General features: G+C 37.6%; 1 protein-coding gene across 1 annotated transcript in view; it reads left to right on the top strand.

Annotated features, from left to right (window-relative positions):
- PRKCA (protein kinase C alpha) overlaps positions 1-20513 on the top strand; it is a 211135-nt gene extending 190622 nt beyond the window's left edge. Inside the window, exons 10-17 of the mRNA XM_032209981.1 lie at positions 3092-3265; positions 4844-4935; positions 5997-6059; positions 7096-7234; positions 8969-9049; positions 10413-10520; positions 12193-12333; positions 15681-20513. Of these exons, the coding sequence (XP_032065872.1) occupies positions 3092-3265; positions 4844-4935; positions 5997-6059; positions 7096-7234; positions 8969-9049; positions 10413-10520; positions 12193-12333; positions 15681-15845 (963 nt within the window). The 3' untranslated portion in view covers positions 15846-20513. The remainder of the gene's footprint in view (positions 1-3091; positions 3266-4843; positions 4936-5996; positions 6060-7095; positions 7235-8968; positions 9050-10412; positions 10521-12192; positions 12334-15680) is intronic.
- The last annotated feature ends 1109 nt before the right edge of the window (positions 20514-21622 follow it).

Raw genomic sequence — 21622 nt, 5'->3', positions numbered from 1 at the left:
AGAGTGGGGGGGGGGGAGCAGACCAGCTCAGAATGTCCACGGAGAAGATTCTCAATCGTTCAAGTCATGGTTGTCCCAAAGATGCTGGCAACTGGAGTTTCTTTGAAAACGTTTCGCTTTTCATCCAAGAAGCTTCTTCAGTTCCTCATCCAAGAAGCTCTTTAGATGAGAAGCAAAACATTTTCAAAGAAAAAAAAACCCAAGAAACCAGTTGCCTTTTTGAAAAAAACGACTTTGGGATGACCAGCTCAGAATGAGGTCTAAACTTCTAGGTTTTTCTTAATGTGAAGAAGAAATGAAAATGTCACTAACTCCGCAAAATAACCACGGGCTTCCTGTATTGCCATCAAAGAGGAGGGACATCCTCATAGTAAGAGTTATTAAGCAGCGGAACCGCTTGCTTCCTGAAGTCATGGGTGAATCTGGACTGAAGGTTTTCAGACATAGATTGGACAGCTATTGTCTTGAATGGTCTAAAATTACATTAGAAAACCTCTGAAGTACCTTCCAACCCAATGATTCTATGCTTTTATTTTAAATCTGAAAAGGAGAAATGTTAGGGACACAGCTGATCTGTTAATAATCCCTTTAGCTATTCTGCTAACAAAGCTGCAATCCAATATTTGCCTACGTGCCTACAATCCTACATTTGCTTACATGAGGAATTAGTTTCACTAAATTCAGTGGGATTTAATTCTGAGGAGACATATATAAAATTTGGCGTAAACATAATAAAGATTTAGGGCAGTGTTTCTCAACCTTGTCAACTTGAAGATGTCTGGACTTCAAGTTGACAAGGTTGAGCAACACTGATTTAGGGTAAGCATAATAAAACTTGCTCTTCAGTATCATGCTTCTGTGCAGTTAGAGTCAGGTAAATACTGCTTTGAAAACATTATTTGATTTGGAGAATATATTGTATGTACAGTATTTCCTCAAGAATCTACCGTATAAGCAGCTGGCAAATAGCCTTCCAAGAATATTTTTGTCGTATCTTTAAGCAACCTCACGTTTTAATTGTTAAATTAGAATATGTAAATTAGCAGAATCTAGTCTAGCTGTTAATGAGTTGTCATATTTTGTGCTTTGATGGAGGTGCAAAGAAATGAGTTGTGAAACTTGTTTTCCACAAAAGGAGCTATTTTGTGCGTCTTAATTATAATCCATTTAATAATATGTAATTTTTATCTCAAGAAACATACAAGAGAGATGATTGACTCTTTTATTCATCCATTTATTTAATCAATTTATATAGTCCCCAATCATGTGTACTTCAGGGCAGGAAGATAAAAACTAAACAATAACAACCATTGATCCTGACCTGAGGGGAGAAAGCTGGGTGTTAAAAGACAGATACGGTTGAGGCTATTCAAATCTCAGGGAAAGTGCTCTTTTGGAGGGCAGATGCAGTGTCAGAAAAGACACATCTCCTTGGTCCCACCAGAAGATACTATTTAAGATATGGGACCCAGACCTTAAACAGCCAAGCATTGAGATCTTTAAGTAGGATCAACACATTGATTATACCTATCGCCATATTGATAAGTGATCTCATCCAGCAGCCTCATGTACAGGACCTGGAGCAGAACCAATCCCTGAGATACATCCCCTCACAGTAGAGACTTAGGGGCAGGACTCCCTTTCCCATCAACACTATATTAAATTGACCCTGGGAAGAAAGAGCAGAACCATTGTAATATCATATCATCCATCCCCAGCCCCTTGAGCTTGTCTAAAAGTATACCATGATCAATGGTATTACTGAGAGATCAAGGAAGGATACACACAACCCATTCTGAACCAGTTGCAGCCCATCCAAAAGTGCAATCAATGCCCCCTTAGTGCTACAACCTGTTCTACTAGATTGAAGCGGTCCATACAATCCACTTTCTCCAGAGTTCTCTGACGCTTCAGGGTGACCACCTTCTCAACCATCTTCTCCAGAAAGAGAAAGTTGGAGATAGATTAAAAAATACCCATCATGGTATGGTCTAGCAATGACTCCTTAACTGAAGGCAGAACTACCTCTCTCTCACTACTAGTTGGACCCACGTGCAGATCATTTCCTAGGAGGCTTTGACGAGTTAGGATTCTAACATGCAGGTGTGCTGCCCTAAATTTTCTCAGGGCCAACAGGCACAGATCCTTTCCAAAAAACCTTGATGGATCCATATCTCACTTAGCTGAATCTGAACAGCTATAAACCAACCCAGAATGAATCCAATAAACTTTTTCTGCAGATGCCTCAAATAGTCCTCATAGCAATCCTTCAAAGGTATTCTAACCAATGCTTTCCTAGGAGAACCACTGACAGCAATCCACCAACACAATAAGAGTGGAGAAATAGTTGCGTTTTGCTGCTTTTACTGTCACTGTGTAATCCTTATCAGAGGCTTTTAGACCAGTGTTCCATCAGTGTTGTCTTTCGTCTCCAATAACATACTAAGAATTTCTTGCGCTATTTCATCTTCCAAAAATGTATCTAAAAACTAGGTTGGTGATTAGGATCCACATGCAGAAAGAGATCAACTTTAGGCCATTATTCACCCTTTTATGAATTTCTGGAATAGTAGTTAGTCTGGAATAGTAGTTTTTATGTAAAAAATGGGAGAGCTATACTGAATACAGCTCTCTACAGTTGCAATGTATGGCTGTGAAAGTTGGACCATAAGAAAGGCTGAGCACCAAAGAATTGAGGACTTTGAACTTTGGTTCAAGGAAAGGACTCACTGGAGAGAACCTAATGCTGGGAACGACTGAGGGCAAGAGAAGAAAGGGACAACAGAGAATGGGGTGGCTGGATGGAGTCACTGAAGCAGTAGGCATGAGCTTAAATGGACTCCAGAGGATGGTAGAGGACAGGAAGGCCTGGAGGAACATTGTCCATTGGGTCGCGATAGGTCGGACACGACTTCACAACTAATAACAAAAACAACACATTGAAAAAACAAAACAGATTTCTTAGACTGCAGGTTAATGAATGTATGTAGGGAACTGAATTACTAGAAAAACTTTTCCATCCACAACTGAATAGAAATTACTGGTGGTCTGTAGTCAGCAAAATATTCACCACCTCTTTATATTTGCTCAGGTGATGCTCGCAGAACGAAAGGGAACAGAAGAATTGTATGCTGTCAAAATATTGAAAAAAGACGTGGTGATTCAAGATGATGATGTAGAGTGTACCATGGTTGAAAAGCGAGTTCTAGCTTTGATGGACAAACCTCCTTTCTTAACGCAGCTTCACTCTTGCTTCCAGACTGTGGTACGTCTTCCTTATGCTGTGATTTCTAACACTCACAGTGTTTGCTATACTGACGTCACAGAGCTTTTGAACTGTGTCAGTGAAAAATGGGGTGGGGTATTAGGGTGATAGATAAAATACAGTAGTTCTGTCAGCTGATCAATTTATATATCAGCAGAAAGAAATGGAAAACCATCAGTTGGTTAGCATTTCTTTTGAATATCTGCCAGTAGATAGATGATGGGTGGATGGATGGATGGATGGATGGATGGATGGATGGATGGATGGATGGATGGACGAGGTTGACATTCCTTGTATTTTATTTTATTTGTTGTATTTTATTTGTCATGGAATTGTGCAGCAGATGTCCAGATGAAGTTGGAGACACCAACACAAACTTGTAGTCTTTGATATATAAATATATTTAACATTCAAATTTATAGCAGTCTTTGTCATCATCCAGAAAGAAACAACACAAGGTAGTCAGGAACATCATGAGGTAAATTAAACAGTATATAGAGCACAAGGAAGAAGAAAAAGGAGGGGAAAAGGGAAAACTCCCCCTTTATACTTACAACAACCAATCATAGCGTAGATCAGTGGTAGTCAACCTGGTCCCTACCACCCACTAGTGGGCGTTCCAGCTTTAATGGTGGGCGGTGGGGTTTTTGCTGTAACTCTGCTTTGTAAATTTTATAAAGTAAAGTTACTTCCCTACTTTATCAATCACCATTACTGTGGAACCGGTGGGCGGTCAGAACATTTTACTACTAACAGAGATACAAAAGTGGGCGGTAGGTATAAAAAGTTTCACTACCCCTGGCGTAGATTTTTGCCTCATACATGAATCAGCACTCTCTAACTAATCAACTGTAACTGTGTGTACTGGCCTATTATACACTTTTCCGCTCCAGCTACTAAATTCAATATCCTAACATTTTATTATATTATTTAATTTTGCTGTGTACAATGGAATGTAAGAGAATCTGTCTTGGGGGATGGAGAATGGGAAGGAGGAGTTGCACAGCTTAACACCTGCCCTCATCCTGATAAAAGTCATTCTTGAAACCTACTTTTTGCATTTCTTAATAGTGAAAAGAGAATAGCAGCTTAATAGAGGGAACAACAAAGAATGCATATGACTTGTATTCATGATATTTAAGTTGGTCATAGGTTCTTTAAATGAAGATGCTGGAATCGCATCCTAGCAAGCAAGATTCTTCTAATGTGAATTGTTTCCATTGTTAACCAGTACAATGTATCTAAAGAAAGAAGTGGGACATTCAGAATTAAGCCATTTGACTTATTTATATTTTAAAAACTAGGCTGGGGGAATCCATCTCATCTTACTGATGTAGTTAATAATAACAATTATTGCTATAAAAAGAAAGATCAAATATGCATCTGAATACAGAACATAACTTTAAAGTTGATCTAATTAGACCAATAAACAATTGCTTTTAATATCTGATAATTCGTGTGACTGTGTCCTAATTGTGCAGATGCACTTAAGACTCTTTCCCCAATTTTCTGTATTGACCATTCCTCAGTGGCCGGTCCACTGCCTGACCTATTTCTTGGTTTCATATTGTCTGCTAGGATCGCCTGTACTTTGTCATGGAGTATGTGAATGGTGGTGACCTGATGTATCATATTCAGCAAGTAGGAAAATTCAAGGAGCCCCAAGCAGTGTGAGTCCATTTTCTGTTGATTTTATGAATTTGTCATAAAATATTCTGCTTTAGGAAGATGTATCTTACTCATATTTTCTAGTTTTTTTGTGTAATTGACACTGCTTCACATGAAAGCTAGCTTCAAAAACTCATCAATATTGCATAGACTTAAAACTACTGGGAATAATTAAATTCCTAATTAGCACGGTCTCTATTAATTTCATACAATTAATCAAGTAAAATTTTTGAAAGGAGCTGCATTTCTTATATTATTGTATTATGTGTGAATCATAGAGGAAATAAGGTGTAGTGTGAATCACAAGCATTTTAGAAACAAGCTGGCACTATTCAGATTGTCTAAAAGCAAACTAATATATCACAGCTCTTGCCTGAGATTGATAATACCTTGTCATAGAGGAGGAATCCTCATTTGTCCAAATTCCTTGTGTCTAATCACATACGGTCAAATAAAGTATTCTTTAGAACCGGCAAATGCCACCTCTGGCTAGCCCCAGAGTGGGGTAGAAATGGAGATTTTGCAATATCCTTCCTTTGGAGTAGGGTGGGAATGGAGATTTTGCAGTATCCTTCCCCTGCCATACCCACTAAACCATGCTCACCAAGCCACACCATGCCCACCAAGCCACGCCCACAGAACCGGTAGTAAAAAAAATGAATTTCACCAGTGATCTTGTCCCATAATCCTGTGTAAGCTTCCTTGCTTTTGCCCAGTGAGATAACTCTGGAGGTATGCAAGTTTTCCTTCACATATCGGCAATGTGAACATTTAAATTAGGGGCCTGATCTCTTGGAAAAGGTTCTGTTTGCAACCTAGAATCCGGGACAATCCGGATTTTATAATAATGCAAGGCTCCTACAGCAGCCGTCAGCCTCCAAATTTTACAGTGTGTCAGAATCTATAAGTGGGAACCTGAGGGAGAGGAGAAGACCAGTCCATACAACCCTTCTCTATGAATGGCCTGAAGGAACATTTCTGAATGGATGGTTGTAAATTATTCAAATCTTGCATATACAGGTGAAGTTCTTTTGATTAGCAAGAGTCTTTTTTCTCTTTTCAGATTCTATGCAGCAGAAATCTCAGTGGGTCTTTTTTTTCTCCATAAGAAAGGAATTGTTTATCGGTAAGTAGAGCAGCTCTAACAACACAAGTTTGTCACAGGTTGTAAAAAAGAAATGTTTGTGGGCACAAATGGGGGAAGAAAGCACTGAACTGGGAACACATATTTCCCCAAATAACAGAACACATTAAACATGTTTATTTTTATTCACAGTTACTTATTCAATTTGGTGCACTAACATAAGTCTTCAGTGCCATAAGATTTGCAAAACATATAAAAGGCTTTTTTTATAAGCATCATAAGACAAAGAAATGTACCCGCATGAGTCTATTGCTCTCAATAGTTCTTCTAAAACCATTGGGATATAAAGCAATCGTCAGATTTGAGTTGTATTTTATACATTTAAATAAAATATCATCACAAGAAATGCAGACGTGAAATACCCCAAAGCAGCAGCCTTGCAGATAAAATGAACAGTAGCAAAATGAAGACGATTTATCTTCATGGACTAGAATGCTTGACCATGAAGCAAATTTTATAGACATTTGGACCCCAAAGCCTATCCATTTAATCCTAAATCTGACTTCACTGAATGAAGTTGATCTGAACAGGACTTGCCCAATATATCTCAATAGGAAGAGAAAGAGAGGTACGTGTTTAAGACATACAATAGTAAAGAATATATGTACTGGTAGCTCAGGGTTGAACTCTGGAGTCCTTGGTGCTCTCTGAGCTTGGCTGTTTTCGTGAAGACATTTCATTACCCAACTATGTAACATCATCACTGTGAGTGAATATAGGGTTTGCTCCCTATTTGTATACAGTACTACAATACAGGGGTATTTAAGATACACCGTTTGATCTGTATAGTTATATAAGCAACCCAGTGGCAACATGCTCCATTGTGCCCCTCAATCATTTCCCTTGGCACCTACAAATAAGTTGTCTGTAAGCCTTCTCAGTAGGTGAACAGGTTTGCCTAGGTAGAAAACATGTTCTTTGTGCTATCCTAGTTTTAAGTTATTTCTTGCAATGAGACAGCCACCAGCATTTCTGACAGCTGATATTTAACTTTCTTAATTGTTGTGATTTTTCATAGAGATCTGAAATTAGATAATGTAATGTTAGACTCTGAAGGACATATTAAGATTGCAGACTTTGGCATGTGCAAGGAGAATATGAGTGATGGAGTGTCAACAAGGACCTTCTGTGGGACTCCAGATTATATTGCACCAGAGGTATTTATTGTTATGTACCATGCTCATAATTCTTCCAGAAGATAATGTACTTTTGAACAATCAATCAGTGCTAGATTTCCTAACATGATTGTTTACTGTTGATGAAGGAAATGAGAAAGGTGATATATGTTGAAAAACTTACTCAGGTTTCCTGCTGCTCTCCAGTTAGTAAGGAAAAATGATGGGGAACTGGATGAAATGACTATCACTGTCAACTCTGAATTGAACCTAGTTGAAGCCATCTTTTGTTGCTTCATGGTTGCCACGTACTCTGGGGCTGGGGGGGAGGGGGAAAGTAAATGTCTTGGACACATAACAAAGAGCTCTCCCATGGGAACCAAGGTCATCCCAGTGTCAGTTGAAGGAGGAAAGAGGTGACCAAGGAGTCCTCTAACTGATTTGATTGGACAGTGTGACCTGTGACACATGGGGAGGAAAACATTTACTCCCAGGAGACCGGGAGTTCTAGCCTTCTAGTTCTCTCAGCCCAACCCACCTCACAGAGATGATGTTAAGGTTTAACCACAGGTAACAAAGTTTGTAACAAAGGTTGTTAAAGGCAGAATAAAAATAATTCCTTTGTCAGAGGAATCACTAATCAATGAGAAATGGGTTTGAAAAAATACTTGATTTCAAACTTGAATTTACTGCTATGAGATCCAGAACTCTCTAAATGCACCCATGTAGTTTTAATCAAAGGATGCATTTGACTAATATGAGTGCAGTAGCACAAACGATAACTATCGTTATAATTCCAGAAAATGTGATTTTCATTGTAGCTTTCCATAAAGCCTGATCACCCAATTTAAACTATGGTTCAGTACTGCTGACAAAAAAAAATTGCTGCCGCTTCCTTAGTGGGAGCTGAATATATATTTAGTACTGATATATCTTAAGGGTCAGTTTGGTGACGGTGGGGGAGACATCACTAAGATTTGTTGCTGTGCAAGCTCTAGGCAGAATCAGATGCTCCCTTGGATCTATATATTAGTTCAGAATCCACTGAGTAATTGTCTCTTTCAGTGCCCAGGTTCATCCAGGATGGCTAACCCAGTGATCCACCCCACAATTGGATGATTTCCCCATTGCACCTGAGTGATGGCAGAAAGGCCATTATTTTGGGCTTTCATTTCATTTTCCATTTTCCCCTCTTTCTGGAGCAGATGAAAAATCAAATCCATAGTGGTAATCCAGCAGACTTTATAATATTATCATGGGCAGCAATATGCTTATCCATTTTTGCCTGTTTATCTCTTCTTCAATGTATAGAAGATAAAGTAAAATAGTTATAGAGACAGGTTTTCTAGAGAGGTCTCATTTTTGCTGAGACTTTCTAGGACATTGTCTCTACTATGGTATAGGAAAGGGTTAGGTAATTTACAGTATGTCCTGGTCAGCTGTTCAGATAACATAGTCAACTGCAGAAATAGAGTCATGCCAAACAGATCCAGAGCTATTGGGACAAATCTAGTTTCTTCAAGTTTAATTGGCTAGGCCAGTTCTGGAAACCTGTTTCCCTTAAAACAATTAAGTTTAAACACCACCACTTCGGACACGGTACTTTATAGTATAAAAATATCCATGATTTCGGTATCACCCATTAAAAATAGGTTTACTTTAATCCACTGAACTATTAGTGTAGCTGATGTTGTATAGTGGTACACTTAGATTTCTGTTTTTCAAAAACAGATATTTTCAAGATATATTACTAAATCTTTTTATTGGAATTCACAGATTATTGCCTATCAACCATATGGAAAGTCAGTGGACTGGTGGGCCTATGGAGTACTTTTATATGAGATGTTGGCTGGTCAGGTAAGAAAGGCTAGGTACATTTCATGAGGTACGCCTTAAACAATTAAATGAGTTAGGAATGAAAGACAAAATAAGACACCGTAAAAAACAACAGTTAATAGCTAAATTTCAGGTTAACAGACCAATTGAATATCCTCTGGAAATTAAAACTGCAAGATTTCAGTGATACGATGGCTATGTCCATGCATCATCTAAATAATATTTTGTCTTAAAATATGATGTGAACAAATCAGTCTTGAAGATCAGGCGTCTTCAAACTTGACAATTTTAAGACTTGTGAATTTTTGCTGGCTGGGGAATTCTGGGAATTCCACAAGTCTTAAAGTTGCCAAGTTTGGAGATCCCTGTTGTAAATGAACCAGATAAATAATCTTTAATTTGTTGACCAATTCCTGGGTTTTTTTTTCCGTTTTTTTAGCTACTCTTTGTCTTGCAACTCTTCAGATCATGCGGGACAAAAGCTAGAAATCCAACCATATTATTTTATTCATATATTGTTCCCAATCCCTATGCTGGCAACAAATTATATTTTCAAATACTGTTAAGTACTGAAGTATGATTTACTCACATAACCCACACATTAGCACATCTCACATTAATTAAAAATAAACAAGCCATATTTGTTGCAAGCTGTCTATTAATAGAAAAATAACTGATAGGCTTCATTTGTGGAGGATGATAGATGAAGCTGAAAAGAAGGCCCCCTATTAATTTTATTTTTTTCAAAGATCATAGAAGAAATAGACTTTGAGGAAGCTTAAAATAAGCTTAGGATCATACCCAAAAATACAATACTCCAATTAATTGGAAATCCTTTAGAGCTTGATCATAATCTGCTCTTTGAATTATACCCCAAAACAGACAATGTTTCAATTTCTTTCCCTTCATATAGTTACTGTATAGTCAACAGCTCCTTTTAAAAACTTGAGCAGCTTCTTTAGATTGAGATTGAGAGGGTCGGAACACAGCATTGTGGTGACATTGGATTCCAAAATTCCAGGTAACTTCATCTAGGGACCGCAGATGCTAAGCAGCAGGGAGATCATCATTTTCCAACAGTCAGGGCATCAGATATGAGGCCAGCAGCACACTTGGTGGGACCGCCAACTAAAGCTTTTGATGTAGCATAAAACATTGTCTCTTCTATTCCCACCCCCACCCCACCCCCCAAAAAAGGGAGGGAAGGTTCAGTCCTACAACTCAACATAATGTTATCCATCCTTCCCCCAAACTCCTATCTTCTCCAGTTAGCTTGATCAAAGGGTAATCTGAGCCAGCAGGAAATAACAATCTGCTTTTGAATAAATGTTCAGGGTAAACATTCATTTTTTAATGTCGTGTCAACCTTGCTTTCTTTGAACAGCCTCCATTTGATGGCGAGGATGAAGATGAACTCTTCCAGTCAATAATGGAACATAATGTTTCCTATCCCAAAGCAATGTCCAAAGAAGCTGTGTCCATCTGCAAAGGGGTAAGGTTTGTTTGTTCTATTGATTACTGCAGTCAAATGACCATATCAAATCAAAACATGTTATTGTCGTAATAAAGCAAAATAGATACAATGTATAAAGTTGCTAAAAAGGTATTCAGTAAAATGCTCGAATGCATTTGTTACCTCTGCAATTAATCCTAGTCCTTTAGATGACTTTAGTTATGAACTTGTTAATTTATTTATATCCTTTAGTTATATCAGCTGCCCTCAATTAGAAGCTCTAAATACTGATCCAGAGATGGGGAATATGGTTGTCTGTCTCTATTTAAGGCGACATATATCCATTTCATTTCTGAGTACAATATTCAGTGAAATCACCCATATTTTAGTATATAGAATCTAGGAGCTCGAATTGTGTTCTTTCACTGGCTCTGTGCCAGACCCATTATTAAGTATTTTTTTTCTAAGCAGAATGTCTTTTTATTCTTGGCCAACCATTTTAGGAATTTAATGCCAACTTGAGCATCAATATCCAAGTTCTTCTGCTTGTAAGGTGCACTGATTTGAGATGTTATTGTATTTATTTTGAGTCATATAAATTTATGATTGCAATATTTTAACATTTATCAGTTACTGTCTGGGTAAAGTAAATTTTGATATTTCATTAAGCACTGTTGCAATAGAATTGGCCTAACATATCTGGATTTTTAAAAAAATATTTGTCACTTGGGTTCACTTTTATAGACTCAAAATAGCTAATAAAATGTATTCCTCCCTAAGAACCATTTTTTTAAATTAAAAATAAATATTTTCAGTTCTCACTAGGTGCTGGTGAGACAAACGTCTTATACACTACTGATAATGAAAATAGACCTTTTGTCTATTTTTCTCTTTTTGTGGTTCACACCAGATGATTTCCTTAACAAAAACAGATATTGCTTTTGTTTGAAAACATGGATAATGGCCGTGCTTCAGAAAACATTTTAAATACAAAAACTACATATGTGTGAAAAGGGATTTTCATCTTACACAGTCTTATTGGTGATAATGTAGTCCCAACTACAAAAGTAAATTTTTAAAACTTTAAATAGCATGCATGTTTTTCATGATTTGCTCTGTAGATAGCTATCTTTCTCTTTTCCTTGTTGCTACAATAGTTAAAGCTTATGCTTTTAGATTGATATATGAGAGAAAATTTGTTTTTGTATCTAAGAAGGACATCTATTTTTATATAACAGTGGGAAGAAAAAGGTCTATAAATATACATCCTAGTAAGTACTTTTTCTAGCAACCATTGTCTAATCAAGTGAAGATTTTTAAGTGATGGTAGTGAGTATTTCTTTAGTGCTTCTGGGTTGATGAAAAAAAATTGAATTTCTAGCAAAATGATAAAATCTGCCTTTAATCTGTATTTAGACAAAACAGCACCCAATTTGGAAGGTAACAATGTAAGTATGAATTATAGACATTTGGATTACAGCAGCAGATGTTAAGGAAAATAAGATAACTTTATTGACTGTGTCAGGAGTCCCCAAACTTGGCAACTTTAAGACTTGTGGACTTCAACTCCCAGAATTCTCTGCTGGCTGGAGAACTCTGGGAGTTGAAGTCCACAAGTCTTAAAGTTGCCAAGTTTGAAGACCTCTGGAATGTGTGCTGCTCCTCTCAGTCTGAAAAATCTCATTGTATCCTTTATGTGTTTGATTTCCAGTTAATGACTAAGCACCCTGCCAAACGTCTGGGCTGTGGGCCTGAAGGAGAGAGAGACATTAGGGAACATGCCTTCTTTAGGAGAATTGACTGGGAAAGACTGGAGAACAGAGACATCCAGCCTCCATTCAAACCGAAAGTGGTAAATGACATAGACAGCAATGTTTCTTTCAGCATTTGGTGTCTGTGGTCTCATAACAAAACCCAAGTTTTATTTTATTTAGTTATTGTCTTTTCAAGTCAAAAAGTTCTTAAGCAGATGCCAGTACTGTATACACTCAAAACAAGTATAATAAAATTCAGACAGAATTTAAAAACACCTCTTGGAAGATACTTAAGAGCAGGGGTGGACTGCTGCGGGTTTGCATGGGTTCAGGCGATCCTCTAGCTAAGGATCTGCCCAGTTCGGCGAACCCGCAAATCCCACCCCTAGGTGGCCCTGCCCACCCCTCCCCTCCCAGGAGTCTCCATGTGGCCTGTTTGGGATGTCAGGTAAGTACAGGGCCCACACGGAGGCTCTGGGAGGGCAAAAAATGGACTTGCCAGAAATTCCAGAAGGCTGCAAACAGGCCCGTTTCCAGCCTCCGGAGCCCGAGGGAGGCCTCTTTCGCCCTCCCAGAGGTCGAGGAAATCCCCCGGAGCCTGCTGAGAGTGAAAAATAGGCCTCCCAGAAGTTCCAGAAGGCTGCAAATGGGGCTTGCATGGTTTCGGGCAATCCTCTAGCTACAGATATGCCCAGTTTGGCGTACCGGCATATTGGCCTGTTTCCAGCCTCTGGAGCCTGGGGAGGCCATTTTCACCCTCCTGGGGGCTTGAGAAAAACCTCTGGAGCCTAGGGAGGGCAACCCCCCCCCCCCCCGATCGTGGTGCAGGAGGCCAACCAGGCCATGGGCACGCCTACCCAGCAACTGGATAGAGAACCTGTTGCTAAATGTAGTGAAGCCCACCCCTGCTTAGGAGAATTGAAACAGCAGCTGCTGAAAGGAGTCAGCAGTCTGAAGAGAGAGATTCAGACCCTGAGCACCATCAGAAGGAAGGTGTATTCTCTCATGTTGCAGTCCTCTCACCTGTAACCTAGAGAAGGATCCCAAAAGCAGCTCTGAATTACAGAAGAGGTTTATGCAATAAGCTCAAGCAGAAGAAGCAAAATTAATCCTTTCAAATCCCGTGAGAGATCCTTGTAGTACGACCTAGGCAGAAATTATGCAGGAATAGGTTGAGTGGAACTTCTATATATGTATGTACAAGCTTGAAGTGTTCTGGTGAAAAATGTGTCCCATTGGATAGCACTTCAATATATCTCATCCAGCAATTTTTTTTCCAGTGTACAAGCTAGATAGTTTCAACTTTCTATTTTGATATTAATCAAAATAAAAGGGCTTTGTAAATCTTCAGAGTTTGGAGATTGGCCTGTGGTGCTGACTGAATAACAAGAGTTGGAAGAGACTTTAGAGGTCTTCTAGTCCAAACCGCTGCTGAAGCAGGAAGACTATACCATTTCAGATGAATGGTCTTCTTAAAAACCTCCAGTGTTGGGGCATCCACAATTTTCTGAGACAAGTCATTTCATTGATTAATTGTACCCACTGTCAGGAAATTTCTCCTTAGTTCTAGGTTGGTTGTCTCCTTGATTAGTTTCCATCCATTGCTTCTTGTTCTGTCTTCGGGTGCTTTGGAAAATAGGTTGACACCCCACTTCCTTGTGGCAGCCCCTTAGATATTGGAACACTGCTATTCCATGCTATCCCATGGGATTAGTACTTAACTATACATTGGCCCTTCTAAGATTATTAATAAAGTCTTTATTATTATTTATTATTAATAATAAAGTCTTATTCTTTTAAAAATGGAGTGGGGATGTATTCCATATCAGTTAGTGGAATTAATGGGTGCCTTCTAATCCATTTGTATGCAGTCATCCTTTTTTAATTTCCTAAGTGAGATTGGCTTGAAGTTGTTATCCTAAAAGACCTGTCTTATTTGATTAACAGATGGCTGGGAGTGTAATAGGAAATTGCATAGTTCAGAAAGTGTAGTTTGGGTGATGTTTTCCACTTTCTCAAAAATCTGTCCATTTAAATGGTAGCTCTTGGATTCAATTTTTCCTTTCCAAGTAGTTAGACTTTTTCTGTTGAAATATATATGATTTGACATTAAAAAAAATCCCACATGGACATTAAGCACCAGTAGCAATATATTTCTAAGATTAAGTAGTACTTATATTTTTGAAGAGTTTGATCAAATTATTTTTCATATAATCACTAGGTACTTGAAGCTATTTTTTTTCTGCTTTAGTGTGGGCAAATAAAGTTGATCTTGAATTACATTTTGTACCAAGATGGGCTTTATAAAATGTTGGGAGGAGATGTAATACCATTTTAAAAAATGGAACAGAATAAACTGGGGATGTGAAAGAAGTAATCTGTAAAGCATTTATTTTTAGTATGTGGGCTGGAATTCAACCATTATTCCCATTATGTTAAAACCTTTTTTGATTGCTATGAAGTAGTTTGCCCTTTGAAAACACAACAAAAAATCCATAGTATGTATTATTCGAACCATTTTGCAGTTGATTGCTGCAACCAGAATTTAAGAGAGTGCATTTGGCAGAAAAATAAGCATGTTCATAACAAAACTCCCTGCAAGACAGCTGTGAGCAACAGCAGTTACCATTTCATGTATATTTCCCCACCAAAATGGAGTATTGTCCTCTGAATGCCAGGGTTCCTGTTTGAATGTTAGACTATTATAGCAAGAACAACCCGGAGGAGAACACAGTCCGTATATAAATCTACCATCAAGGATCAGTAACTCGAAACAAAAAGTCTGTGAAATTCATTTTTAAAGGATTTTAAAATTATGGCATTGCATGTTTTTAATACAATGAGATTTGATTTTATCTAAAATATAATACATCTTGAAGTATTTCTGTTGAAATTATTTTCCTATGGGAAGAGCCTAACCAACCAGGATGGAGACATTTCTACCACCCATTTCATTTCATCTCACTTGGTTTAACATACCACCACCCCAATTTGTATAGACTTCCCATGATTCACCAGCCTGAAGTGTTTCTGACTGGTAATAGTATTCCCAAATAACTGGAATGCAGAAATCTTACAATATAAATATTTTGTGCATACATAACTAGGTCCTAGAATGTACATTTGAATAAAGATCTGTAATGTGCAAATAAAAATATTGCATATGAGCTCTAAATACATTCACCATTGTTGAACCAGTCTGCAGAAGAATTCTTACTTTTCATATTCCCGGTCACCAGGTTTAGTTTTCATCCACCTGAATGTAATACCTGAGACAGTAGTGACTTTTAGTATCAAGAATAATATTATAGCCCTTTCATTTAAGACCAGAAAATGTGCTTCCCCTCTATGATCCTCAGAGTAGGTTAAGAGTTTTTAACCTCAACCTAGCTTCTGTTTTACTTAAGCTTGCTTTCCAATTTGTAATTTTTTTTTTTAATTGCAGTGTGGCAAGGGTGCCGAAAACTTCGACAAATTCTTTACCAGAGGACAACCAGTATTAACGCCACCTGATCAGCTGGTCATTTCTAACATAGATCAAGCAGATTTTGAAGGGTTCTCCTATGTCAACCCGCAGTTTGTACATCCCATGTTGCTGTGTGAAGTATGAAAATAATAGACTCAGGAAAGCCCTCCTCCCCATTGGGAAATTGCCCTTATCCCTGGAGTTTTTAGACCTTTGCCTTGTTGATTCCATTCAGGTCTGGGAATTGTAGGGGTAACAAGGAAGGGAAGATGCCAAGGAATGTGTGGACATAGAAAATTACTCAGTGTATTTATCTAGGAATCACTGATGCTTATAGATTACTGCTAGCCTTTGTCATTTTTATAACTTTGACTATTTTTCTCTATCTCCTGTACCTCTGAAACTTCTTAAACAGTTAATAATGAATCTGAGACTATGTGGGGTTAAGGAAAGAAGAGATGAAAATGTTGAGTTGACTGAAGAATAAGGGGCCTTGGGGGGAAATGTAATAAAGGGAAATCCAGAAAATTTTATTTATTCATCTAGTTGGCCAGATCTATGATAAAAACAAAGATATGAACAAATAAGGCTCATAAAAGCTTTTAAAATTACTTGATCAAGGTAAAGGTTTCGTGTAGGTTTTCAATATAAAGTTTTCAGTATAAAATAAAAATTATGTGCATAGGATGAATACTAACTAGACCGTGATGAACTAGCTCCAAGGTAAAACTGCATAATACTGATATATGTATTATTTTCAATCTCCATGAGATTATATTATGATCCAGGGTGCCAATTTGCTATTTAATTTACATCACTATTCAAGTTTATTGTAAAGCCAGTTTTAATATTTTATCCTAAATATTTCTTAACTGGGCTCTGAATCTACACATCCCTAACTCTTCGATTTATACTTATTTATTTAGTTAATTGCATGAATGGAATATAAAAAGTGTACAGTAAATTAATAGAGATGTAGAATTCAGAGTCAAGCCTGAAATCGTTAAGGAATGTTTCTAAAAATAATTTCAGCTTTTAACAGATTGGTTTAGAATACTTGGAACCACAGAGTGAAAACGCAACACAAGGTTTCTTCAACTGCTGTTGGAAGCTGTTGAATACATTTTTGAATATGCATCATTCAATGAATTTTGCATGTTTAATGAACAACATTAAGTGAATCTATATTATGAGTAATTGTATCACCTGTGATACATATAATACATATTATAATAAGACATAGCTGTGCTAGATGAGGGAAGGTTCTTTGGGACGAACTTTTTAGCAACAACTTAATATTTTACAATTTTGTTCTGTTTAGGATTTTTAAAATTCTGCACCTTGTTGATAGTTTAGGGAAATCTGTGCTCTTCTCTGCTTATTTTTATGTAGTTCTACTGCTAAATTATCTTAAAGTGCAAGGAGATTTTGAGTACAGTGAACACAATGCACACACATGTGCAAAGTTTACCCATTCCCGGCTAGTATGAGGAGCTGCTGGTGCAGGCTGGGCCGGTTCCCCTCATTTCTTGCTGAAAAACTAAATCAATTGTTTGATCTCAAGATGTTTAAAAAACAGTTATGAGGATTATTCAAGAACTTGAGCAGGAAATTTGGAGAACAACCAGATACCTGTGCTTCTTCTTTTTTTTTTTTTTTAAGTATGAGGCTTTCTTTCAAGAGGATGCTGGACACTTACTACATATCTATTACTTTGAAGCAGGAAAACAATATATTAGAGCTATAATCAGATATTTCATAGAATTTTACTCCCTTGCTTTTAAATTAGTTCATTTCCTCCCCTCCCCCCAGTATTTCACTTAAATTTAACCCATTTTAAAGGTCATTAAATAGTGGACCTGAAATTCTTGCATGCAAATGTGATAGGCTTTTCCTAGTTATGTTTTTTTTCTCTTCATTTCTGTACATTTAACTGCCAAAATATGTGCATGTAAGTCCCTGGATGGCCCATCTGCTTATCAGTTTTGCCACACAAAAATGCATTCCCAAAATGAAAAATATTCCACAAAATTCATTAGAAAATGTTTCCAATTGTATTTGATTATTTTTTTTCATACCTGCTTAGAATGTGTGAAAATCCTCTTCGGAAAACTCTTTCTTTCCTGTGCATATTCATTTTCTCCAAGGATCTAGGCAAGGGTCATTTTATTTTTATTTTTGCCTTTCTTTTGCGAATCTTTAGGATATAAAAAACATGCACAAGAAGCTACAAGTGAACAGAACACACACAGAAGAAAAGTTTTCAATGTTTTCAGAATTTATTAGAAAGGCTATTATTTTTTTAATACAGGCTGTCAGAAGGCGTGCAATCATGACAAAATAAGCCAGGTCCTCATACATGATAGCATGTATTTTCCTCTATATCTGTGTGCCAAAAAGTATCTGTAGGAGTGACCCTAAACCTAAACCACAAATAAACCCCATATAAGCTGTGAAACAAGTGTGCTACCTGGGAAAATTGAGGATGCTAGTTTTAGATGCCATGTTGTAAACCGCCTAGGTATGATCACTCTTTGTGATAGGCAGCCATATACAAATTCAATAAATAATTAATAAATCAATAACAAGTGCACTGCCATCTCTCCAAACATGTAATGAGATTTTTGCATGGGATAGTTAATAGTTTTTGTAAGCTTTGTGCTGCGCCTTGTAAAAAATATCCATGTCATTTTCACACTTCTTAGTCCAATTTCTATATTTAGTGTTCCAAATGGACACAAAGAGATAAATAGGCCTGCAAAAATGCACCGCATCTCTTGTTCAGCTGAGAATCTACTAAGCAGCAGCCATGCCCTTGGTGAAAACCACAGCAACAACAAATATCTTAAAGCAGGAGATATGCATGTTGTTAAGTAGATGTAAAATTGGAAGTTGCAGCAGCCTGTGAGAGCTCTGCAGAATTAGTTGTTCTTTAATAGTATAAATACATTTAAATATAACAAATATTTATACTTATAATAACCAATATAAAGAAAGTAGTCATTAAAGATAAAAATATGGAACATATTAGATAAAACTTAATTGACATCTAGTTCTCTTTGCCTGTTTTTCGTGACATTGCCAGTTTTATAAAAAGTTGTCCACATTTTGCTTTTTTTAAATTAGGCTGAGCCAGAGCCTAATGGAAAACCTCTGGGGCACAGAACAACGCCCAGTCCATAAACTGGGCATTTAAAGCTTTATTTCATTCAAACACACTTTAAGTTACTGGAGAGATGCATCTGTCAGGGTAATAATATCTGGGGGAACATAATGAAAAATTACCATGAACACCCTAAGTAGAAAACCTTTCTTCAAGAAACTAAGGATTTTGTTTATAGAATATCCTAGTTTGCTTCAAACTCTTTCAGTAGCAGTTCTACCGGTTCGGCCCGGTTTGGGAATTTTGGTAGCTCCAAAGATCTGCTGAGATTGAACTAGTTCGCTCCGGCCTGCCCACTCGCCCCTGGGTTATACTTATCTATATTTCCTTGTTTTTTAGCCCAGCTAAAAAACGCGGCAGAGTGGATTGCTACGGCTCAGCTGTTCTTTTGTGAACTGTGCATGTGCGCGCAGCATGCGTCAGGCATGTCAGGTGCACAAAGTGCGAGCTCAGCGAACCGGTTGTCAAACCAGCAAGATGCCACCCAAGTAGATTGCTTTGTATGTAAAGCAATAACACTGCTATTAATAATTGCCAACATTCTGCATAACATTTCCACAGTGAAAGAAACAAAATGCCAAGTTCCTCTTGTGCAAAATCTGATGATTAATTTATTAAGTCTGGGATATTTGAGTATCTTTATCAAAATGAGATACTGTGACATATGATGCAGACTCTCAAAATCTGGAGTATAGATTTGCAACCACCAAATAATTTGTTGCAAAAATGTAAATTATGTAGATTTGGAATATATTACATGGGAAATAATAATTTCAATTAAATCCAATTTAATTTTGTCCCAGCATATTGTTTTTTCCCCTAATTCCTATCAATTTGGATAGCATAACTTCCCCACTACAAAGCCCTCAAAAGGCTGCAAAGAAAGGAAAGGCCATTGCTGAAGAGGGCCCTGATTTGCATGTTGAAACGCTGTGGTATCATCTGCCTCGTTTCCAGAGAATATGGAAACAATTCCTAGATAATTGTTTTGCAAGTGATGGGAAATATTGTCACTCTTCGACCCTAGAAAATAACTAGCTCCTAAAGCTGGCAATAGTAGACTAAATAGACCAGACAACGCACCGCATGTTCTTATCCAAGTATTAGATAATGAGAAATTAAATTTTATTTATTAAAATTAAATAAACAAATGTGAGAAGTTGCTCAAGAAGGCACTTATGTCAAAATAAACAGAATGACAGAGTTGGAAGGGACCTTGGAAGTCTTCTACCCCAACCCTCTGTTCAAACAGGAGATCTTACACCATTCCAGACAAATACTTGTCCAATCTCTTCTTAAGGTGATCATAGGGACTTAAATGTGTATTAGTTGCCATAGACAGTAATAATGATATACACAATTTATGCTATGCAATTATGTTTTGGTCCCCTGTCCAGTGTTATGTTCATTGGTGTTGTAACAGATTCAGCAGCCTTCCCCACTCCTCTGCCCTCAGTCTAACTGTGACGTTATCGTATCACATCTTGAGGGAACTGAAGTAGGGAAAATAGCTCTACAAATGGAGTTGTCTTCTTTCTAATTACCTCGGTTGACAATTCATAGCTGATGGCAAGAGCCAAGATAAGAAGCAAACAAATAAATGCAACAAAGCTACACGCGTGCACACACACACACACACACACACACACACACGGAGTATAAAAATGCAACACAGCAGTGACCCAGATAATCCCTATCCTATGAGACCATCGTTCTTGCCTTGTGCTTAATAGCCATTGATTCTAACCTTTGGCATTTTATCCTTCAGTTAAGATGTTGCGTTGAACTGATGGGAAGTCAATTGAGTCATCTATGGGGGACGAAGGATCACAGTCAAGATGGTGATAGACAAAAAAACAGAGGGTTTTGATCGCTTAGGCAGGCTGCCTTCTGTACTTTTTTTTTAAACTATGAAGATACTTTTGTGCTCCATATTGGTACAATCAATTGCTGACTTGCTGCAGTATTAAAAAAAATTACAGTATAGGAAGGCATGCTGCTTAGGCCTAACTGCTTGTTCATTACATGGGTAAGTCCCCAAGAATTGAGAAATCCCCCTTGTCTCTTCCTTATAAAATGGGAAATATTACAGGTCATCCTTGACTTAAACACATTCATTTAGCGACCATTCAGAATTACAAAAGCACTAAAAAAAGGTGACTTATAACAAGTCCCCATGCTTATGACTATTGCAGCATCCCAACATATCAAAATTCAGGCACTTGGCAAGCACCATGTATTTATAATGGTTGCAGCATCCTTGGGTCATGTGATTGCCATTTGTGACCTTCCCAGACACGCAAAGTCAATCTGGGGGAAAGCCACATTTGCTTAATGGCCACATTAACTGCAGTGATTCACTTAACAACCATGGCAACCAAAAAAAGATTATAAAGTCAGGCAGGATTCACTTAACAACTGCCTTGCTTAGCAATGGAAATTCTGATCCCAGTTATGGTCGTAAGTTGAGGACTACCTGCACATTCAGCTTTGCCAAACAAGGTTTTGAAAATTAATTGCAAGCAGTCTATTAAGATAAGAAATTGACCAAAATGCCTTTTCAAATAAAATGCCTAAAGAGCTTGGTGCACAAGATGAATGAGCATAAATTCTGATGCTTGCAAGGGAAATCCTCCAAATATTAGTGCAGCGGCATAATTATCCTTTTTACACAGAGCCGAGGTGACGCAGTGGTTAGGGTCCAGTACTGCAGGCCACTTCAGCTGACTGTTATCTGCAGTTCAGCGGTTCTAATCTC

The sequence above is a fragment of the Thamnophis elegans genome, chromosome 2 (genome assembly GCF_009769535.1).
Source record: "Thamnophis elegans isolate rThaEle1 chromosome 2, rThaEle1.pri, whole genome shotgun sequence".
Classification (NCBI taxonomy): Eukaryota; Metazoa; Chordata; class Lepidosauria; order Squamata; family Colubridae; genus Thamnophis; species Thamnophis elegans.
This window is presented reverse-complemented; position numbering and strand designations above follow the sequence as displayed.